The sequence below is a fragment of the Pseudorasbora parva genome, chromosome 15, assembly GCF_024679245.1.
Source record: "Pseudorasbora parva isolate DD20220531a chromosome 15, ASM2467924v1, whole genome shotgun sequence".
In the NCBI taxonomy this organism is placed as follows: Eukaryota; Metazoa; Chordata; class Actinopteri; order Cypriniformes; family Gobionidae; genus Pseudorasbora; species Pseudorasbora parva.
Genome location: NC_090186.1, coordinates 43,914,142 through 43,922,811, shown reverse-complemented (window position 1 = coordinate 43,922,811; position 8,670 = coordinate 43,914,142). Strand labels below are relative to the sequence as shown.

The 8,670-nt window shown below is 40.1% G+C and overlaps 1 protein-coding gene across 3 annotated transcripts in view; it reads left to right on the top strand.

Moving 5' to 3' along the window:
* Positions 1 to 1,320: 1,320 nt before the first annotated feature.
* Positions 1,321 to 8,670, top strand: part of ncoa7b (nuclear receptor coactivator 7b) — a 34,111-nt gene continuing 26,761 nt past the window's right edge. For 2 of the 3 annotated variants that reach the window (XM_067418306.1, XM_067418304.1), the window contains exons 1-3: positions 1,321 to 1,726; positions 2,476 to 2,579; positions 7,541 to 7,668. In XM_067418306.1, coding sequence (XP_067274407.1) covers positions 2,539 to 2,579; positions 7,541 to 7,668 — 169 coding nt within the window. In that variant the 5' untranslated portion in view covers positions 1,321 to 1,726; positions 2,476 to 2,538. Of the gene's footprint in view, positions 1,727 to 2,471; positions 2,580 to 7,540; positions 7,669 to 8,670 lie in introns of all 3 variants that reach the window. The other variant, XM_067418305.1, reaches the window with a different exon arrangement.

Sequence of the window (8,670 nt, the reverse complement as noted above, 5' to 3'; positions counted from 1 at the left end):
TGAGCCCTGAGGCACTCCAGTAGCTCTAGATGACAGCAGTGATAGGAATCCATCGGACAGGTAGTAATCTGATTGGAAAGGATTTGGATACTTTTGTCTCAGAGAGTAGAGAGAAGGAGGGTAACATGCTTAATAATTGATATGTTTAAATATATATTAAATATTCATGAATATGCTCATAGATGATTGTGTGTTTATTTTATAGGACGTGACCTTCATATGTCCCACATGCACACATCGCTTCAGATCTAGATTGTGCCAGTTCAGTTTCAGCACACAAATCAACCGCTGCACTCAATCAACACTTCTCACACTTTCATATTTCTACGCAGCAGGTCAAAACTTCAGTGACATAATTTAGTTTCTTTTCAGTGCTTCAAACATCTCGTTTTTGTCCCAGTTCCCAAATACTAAGTTATTCGAAATCGAAACGCTGCTATGAAAAGGGTGTTTACAACCTTTTAGCGGCTCAATTTCTGTAATATAAAATTCAAATTTGGAGCTTTTTCAACTTGTTGATTTTAGAGTCCAGGTTAGTTTGTCAAATGTATAGGCTATATTTTGTTTGCTTGTCATGATTGTGTTTGCTTTACAATAAACTTAAGCATCTATCACATATTTACACTTTCTTTTTTTAATCTGCTTAATGTCTTCTTTTAAAAACAGACCAACCTTAGGTCTGTACTCCAAAGAAAGCATTCATCAATTACAACCATTTATTCAAATCTGTCAGGAATATTATATGGGGCAAGTTGTCACACTTGTTACAAGTGCTGTAATTGTATACATTTAATTAGTACTGTTTTGGTTTGGCCAAAACAATGCTTTAACATTTTTGGATGTTATTAGCCAACTATAATTGTTTCATTTTTTATTTTTTCAAAAAAAATAACTCAACAACAACAACAACAACAACAACAACAACAACAACAACAACAACAACAACAACAACAGTGCAATTGCAACAGATAATAATTCAATGATATAAAAATCTACAAAACGCTTTAATGGACACACACACACACACTGTCCCTAAACCTACCCATCACAGGAAACATTCAGCATTTTTACATTTTCAAAAAAACATCATTTAGTATGTTTATAAATCTATTTACATTGTGGGGACCGCTGGCTGGTGATCTCAGGTTTATATTACATTGTGGTAATATAAACCCCCACAATGTAATATAAACAAGTACACACACACACACACACACACACACACACACACACACACACACACACACACACACACACACACACACACACACACACACACACACACACACACACACACACACACTTCCGCTTTCCAGTCAATCATATGGGAAAATAGGCGTGGCATGACAGGACTTCGACCTATGAGAAAATCTTCATTTAAATTTCGATATGAATACATAAATAATTGCAAACCCAAACACTAACACCAAGCGTTTTTGACGATTGACTGGCGATACAACGGGCCAAAGTCCTGAAATCAGGCATCGGTGTTACCGAAAAATATCAGGAAACAACCGGAATCCGCTTAGAATCTCAACATGGAAGGACTTTAATAGCTTTAGCTTTAGCCTGTTAGCCTGGACTCTATGTGTGCGTGTCTATATCAACAATAGTGCATTCTCATTGTCATCTACACGAATAACAACAGCATCTTTATGATCGACGAGGACATACAGTGAAGAAGTTTCGGGAGCTTCAGGGATGTAGTGTGTGTGTGTTTGTTTAGGTGGGTTATTGTTTCTTTACTCATGCGCATGCAGTTCCTGCAGGATCCAATGTGTGTTTTATCCATATGATATTTCCTTTTAAATCATATGCACGGCATAAGTTAACCGCGTTTCAAATGCATGACAAATACAGATTTTAGCCTGGATATCGATCAAGATAAATAACGTTATGCATGATGTCCTCTTTTAAAAATGATGTCAGTTTTAATGCATGCACATGACGTTGTTTTCTGTGGATGAATTCCCAATGTTATGCATATGACAGATCATATGTAATGTGATGCACGTGCCGTCATTTTGCATGCATGCGCATAAAATTACGTGCTAAACGTGAGTCTCATCTTGATGATAAACGTGGTTTTCACTGCCTGAAAAATAGGATTGTGTCAGACATTCATCCATTCAGTTTAACCCCCGTCATGTAAGCAAAGCAGATTGATTTGAGATATCAGATGCTTTGACTCAATCTAATCACTTCTTATCTCAAATCAAACACTGGCTTTGTTGAGCTTGGACAATAATGAGTGTCTTAACAGTGCCATCAGTGGAGATCCAGTGGCTTCTCCCAATAAAAACAAGCTCAATCTCGTTGGATCCAGTCTGAATCAACAGTTTCCTGACTCGGACCTGATGTTAATGTCAATGGGTTTATTGCAGCAACCGGTGTGTGACCCATTGACCCACGGCTGAAGATAAGGCGAACATATTAAGGGCTAACTTTCTGCTTTCTGTGCCTTTGGGAAGACAGGAACGCTCAGGCAACATCGGTTCTGGATTCTGGACTGGAAGAGCTTCTGTGATTCAGGCGTCCATGATGGAGAAGTCAGAGAAAAGGCCGGGATACTTTGCCAGGTGAGATGGGTTTAAACGAACAGGTTTACACAGAAAGGGAAGTGAGAGCATGAGTTCATGGAAATGCTGATAGTGCTGAAAGAGGAACTAAAAACTTTCTTCTGGTTGGTTCAAGGCAAGGCAAGCAGTGTTGGGGGTAAACTTGAGTTACGAAATCAGATTACTTTTAAGTAACTAGAAAAGTAACGCATTATAAGTAACTTGAGTTATGTAATCAGATTACTTTTAAGTAACTAGAAAAGTAACGCATTATAAGTAACTTGAGTTATGTAATCAGATAACTTGTAAGTAACTTGATTTATGTAATCAGATTACTTTTAAGTAACTAGAAAAGTAATGCATTATAAGTAACTTGAGTTATGTAATCAGATTACTTGTAAGTAACTAGAAAAGTAACGCATTATAAGTAACTTGAGTTATGTAATCAGATTACTTGTAAGTAACTAGAAAAGTAACGCATTACAAGTAACTTGAGTTATGTAATCATATTACTTTTAAGTAACTAGAAAAGTAACGCATTACAAGTAACTTGAGTTATGTAATCAGATTACTTTTAAGTAACTAGTAAAGTAACGCATTACAAGTAACTTGAGTTATGTAATCAGATTACTTGTAAGTAACTAGAAAAGTAACACATTACAAGTAACTTGTTACGAAATCAGATTACTTTTAAGTAACTAGTAAAGTAACGCATTACAAGTAACGAGTTATGTAATCAGATTACTTTTTCAAGTAACTAGTTATGTAATCAGATTACTTTGTTATTAAGACATAATTATGACATAAAAAGATAAAATTATGTTGAAAAATGTTTAAATTATAAGATACTACGTAATAATTATGGAATAAATAGTTGAAAGTATGATTAAAATATTTTTTACGTAAAAAGCCATAATTATGACATAAAAATTCAACATTAGGATATGCTAAATCATAGTTATGATAACGTGTGACGTATGATAAAAGCATCAGAAACATGACATCAGTCGAAACTATGAGGGAAAAAGTCAATTATGACAGTCAAAATGATGAGATACTAAGCCATAATTATGACATGCAAGGTCAAAATTATGATAAAAGCATTATAGTTTTATTCTAAATTATTAGATAAAAACCATTATTATGACACACATTTTAAATTATTAGATAAAAGCCATTATGACAAAAAGTCTAAATTATGAGAAGTCATAATTATGACATGCAAGGTCAATATTATGATAAAAGCATCATAATCAAGAAATCAAAACTATAAGGGAAAAGTCATAATTATGGAAGTCAAAAATAGATACTAAAACATAATTATGCCAAAAGCATGTGACAAAATGTGGTTATGACATAAATAGTTAAAATGTTGTGTAAGTGTTTTGATTAAAAAAGTTTACCGTCAAAATTATTAGATAAAAAGCCACAATTGTCAAAGTTGAAATGATGACACAAGAAGTCATTATTATAACATCAATTTGGAGTTTTTTTTAATGTAAAAATTATTGCTTTTTTTGTGATTTATGATTTACAAAAGCATGATTTTTTTTTTTTTTTTAGGTGCAAGCAATGCTTCCATGCGAACCTTTATGACTTCATATCATCTATTAAATGTATGCTTAAGATAAAAACATCTCCAAAAAGGTCAAAAAGCACATGAAATTTCATAAAAGTGCTCCGCTTGACTCGACTGCCTTAAAGGGTTAGTTCACCCAAAAATGAAGATTATGTCATTAATTCCTTTCCCTCATGTCGTCGGACACCCGTCAGACCTTCGTTCATCTTCAGAACACAAATGAAGATATTATAGTGTAAAGCTGAGAAAGGCAGATAAAATCGTTATTTAGATTTTTGTGCACACAATAACTATTCTCGACGCATTGTAACATTATTGCACAGCCACACTGTCCATCATCGGCTAAAGCCCGCCCTGATGATCTCATTGGTCAGTTTCTGTTGATCATCTGTCCGTCATCGGCTAAAGCCCGCCCTGATGATCTCATTGGTCAGTTCCTGTTGATCATCTGTCCGTCATCGGCTAAAGCCCGCCCTGATGATCTCATTGGTCAGTTTCTGTTGATCATCTGTCCGTCATCGGCTAAAGCCCGCCCTGATGATCTCATTGGTCAGTTCCTGTTGATCATCTGTCCGTCATCGGCTAAAGCCCGCCCTGATGATCTCATTGGTCAGTTTCTGTTGATCATCTGTCCGGCATCGGCTAAAGCCCGCCCTGATGATCTCATTGGTCAGTTTCTGTTGATCATCTGTCCGTCATCGGCTAAAGCCCGCCCTGATGATCTCATTGGTCAGTTTCTGTTGATCATCTGTCCGTCATCGGCTAAAGCCCGCCCTGATGATCTCATTGGTCAGTTTCTGTTGATCATCTGTCCGTCATCGGCTAAAGCCCGCCCTGATGATCTCATTGGTCAGTTACTGTTGATCATCTGTCCGTCATCGGCTAAAGCCTGCCCTGATGATCTCATTGGTCAGTTTCTGTTGATCATCTGTCCATCATCGGCTAAAGCCCGCCCTGATGATCTCATTGGTCAGTTTCTGTTGATCATCTGTCCATCATCGGCTAAAGCCCGTCCTGATGATCTCATTGGTCAGTTTCTGTTGATCATCTGTCCGTCATCGGCTAAAGCCCGCCCTGATGATCTCATTGGTCAGTTTCTGTTGATCATCTGTCCGTCATCGGCTAAAGCCCGCCCTGATGATCTCATTGGTCAGTTTCTGTTGATCATCTGTCCGTCATCGGCTAAAGCCCGCCCTGATGATCTCATTGGTCAGTTACTGTTGATCATCTGTCCGTCATCGGCTAAAGCCCGCCCTGATGATCTCATTGGTCAGTTTCTGTTGATCATCTGTCCGTCATCGGCTAAAGCCCGCCCTGATGATCTCATTGGTCAGTTTCTGTTGATCATCTGTCCGTCATCGGCTAAAGCCCGCCCTGATGATCTCATTGGTCAGTTTCTGTTGATCATCTGTCCGTCATCGGCTAAAGCCCGCCCTGATGATCTCATTGGTCAGTTCCTGTTGATCATCTGTCCGTCATCGGCTAAAGCCCGCCCTGATGATCTCATTGGTCAGTTCCTGTTGATCATCTGTCCGTCATCGGCTAAAGCCCGCCCTGATGATCTCATTGGTCAGTTCCTGTTGATCATCTGTCCGTCATCGGCTTAAGCCCGCCCTGATGATCTCATTGGTCAGTTTCTGTTGATCATCTGTCCGTCATCGGCTAAAGCCCGCCCTGATGATCTCATTGGTCAGTTTCTGTTGATCATCTGTCCGTCATCGGCTAAAGCCCGCCCTGATGATCTCATTGGTCAGTTTCTGTTGATCATCTGTCCGTCATCGGCTAAAGCCCGCCCTGATGATCTCATTGGTCAGTTTCTGTTGATCATCTGTCCGTCATCGGCTAAAGCCCGTCCTGATGATCTCATTGGTCAGTTTCTGTTGATCATCTGTCCGTCATCGGCTAAAGCCCGCCCTGATGATCTCATTGGTCAGTTACTGTTGATCATCTGTCCATCATCGGCTAAAGCCCGCCCTGATGATCTCATTGGTCAGTTTCTGTTGATCATCTGTCCATCATCGGCTAAAGCCCGCCCTGATGATCTCATTGGTCAGTTTCTGTTGATCATCTGTCCGGCATCGGCTAAAGCCCGCCCTGATGATCTCATTGGTCAGTTTCTGTTGATCATCTGTCCATCATCGGCTAAAGCCCGCCCTGATGATCTCATTGGTCAGTTTCTGTTGATCACCTGTCCGTCATCGGCTAAAGCCCGCCCTGATGAGCTCATTGGTCAGTTTCTGTTGATCATCTGTCCGTCATCGGCTAAAGCCCGCCCTGATGATCTCATTGGTCAGTTTCTGTTGATCATCTGTCCGTCATCGGCTAAAGCCCGCCCTGATGAGCTCATTGGTCAGTTTCTGTTGATCATCTGTCCGTCATCGGCTAAAGCCCGCCCTGATGATCTCATTGGTCAGTTTCTGTTGATCATCTGTCCGGCATCGGCTAAAGCCCGCCCTGATGATCTCATTGGTCAGTTTCTGTTGATCATCTGTCCGGCATCGGCTAAAGCCCGCCCTGATGATCTCATTGGTCAGTTTCTGTTGATCATCTGTCCGTCATCGGCTAAAGCCCGCCCTGATGATCTCATTGGTCAGTTTCTGTTGATCATCTGTCCGTCATCGGCTAAAGCCCGCCCTGATGATCTCATTGGTCAGTTTCTGTTGATCATCTGTCCGTCATCGGCTAAAGCCCGCCCTGATGATCTCATTGGTCAGTTTCTGGTCAGGCATAATTACTCCTCTATGGATCAAGTTCAGACCGAGCCTTAGCTCAGATGTTGTGGGTGGGGCTGTGTTCAGCTGTGGGTGGGGCTAGTGGGATATGAGCTCTGTACTGGCCCTTGACTTGTGTGTGTGTGTGTGTGTGCGCGTGCGCGCGCGTTATTGCAGTCCTTCCTGCGGCTTCAGCATTGACTGTGTCTCCAGTCTGATCGATCAGTTTCCACTTTCGCTGTCTCTCTGTCGATCTGTTTACGACTGACTCTCTCTCTCTCTCTCTCTCTCTCTCTCTCTCTCTCTCTCTCTCTCTCTCTCGGAAAATGACTGGTTGATATTTCACCACACAATCATTACAAAAATGTCTAGGCCTATCTATCATATAATGAATTCAGTAATGAGAGTTTGTATTGCTTTGACAAGAGTTTGTGTTTATTTGACAAGTAATGTGTTTATTTATCATAAAAATACAGAACAGAACAGAGCCAAGATGGCCGAACAGAGTCTTTTACATTTACACGTTGTAAATGTAAAAGACTCTGTTCGGCCATCTTGGCTCTGTTCGGCACAGATTCACAATCACCCATCAGAGCATAAGCGCCACGAGTCAGCTAAGGGTTTTATTTCATTAAGTTTCGTCTATGTTGCTGTTTTGATGGAGTCCATGCTGATTGTATTTGGTCTTGCAGGTTGAAGAAGAAACGGCAGCTGAAGCAGAGCCAATCAGACGTGGGATCCAGGACGCCAGTCATCCGCGAGCCTTCTCCTATTGGACAATCTCTGGAGAGGAATACGGAAGGGCAGTATGACAGATCAGGTAAACGTTCAGACAGGTTGAACTTCCGTAAAATATTTAAAGCGGAGGTCTCAGTTCTATTTCATGCATTCTGTCTTATTCACACCGTTAAAGGCAAGTATGTATGATTGTGGCCAAAACTGGTACTGCAGGTGTATCCCCCCCTCCCCCTCCCCCTGACTCGAGGTTGCCAGATTGGCTGCAGGTTGTGCTAACTAGAGCAGATCTGGCAACCCGGATGGCCAAACGCTACTGACTTTGTGATTGGTCGATAGGTGGAGGGCGGAGCTTCAGGCCAAAACACAACATGACATCATCAACATCAGTTGAGATCTGCAACAACAACTTTATAATGACAATATCCTGGCCGGACTACTGATGTCAGTCATATGAGTATTTGAAATTAACATGATTTATTAATGTCTAGTTACATATCAGGGCCATTTTATATTTAAAGGGATAATTCAGCCAAAAATGAGCCTGTGATGTTTATCTGCTGACCAACATGTAGGTGTGTTTGTTTCTTCAGGAGAACACAAATGAAGATTTTTAACTCAACCGTTGCTGTGTGTCGGTCATATAATGATGTGAATGGGGAACAATTATATGAGAGGAAAACGTACAAACAAAAAAACATGCTTAGACAACACACACACAAACCCTGCTGCTCCTGACGACACACTGATGTCTTAAGACAAGAACCGATCGGTTTCTGTGAGAAACACAACGGCATTTAAGTTATTTTTTTTCCTCATATCCCGACGAATCTCATCAAGTTTTCCCATTGGCTGTAACTTCCATCTAGTGAGGTCAAGCTGGTCCGATCATAGAGTATATATATATGAAACCTCATTAGTGCCTGCGTAGATCCGTCGAATGAGGTCTATATGGTGTATATCTATGATCTATTTTTAATTGCATTTTTAAAATATTTTTTTTAATTAGATTTAGCTAAAACAAATAGTCATGAAAGAGCAAACAAACAAGACTTATGACTAATAAAATTATGAAAATTATGTATTT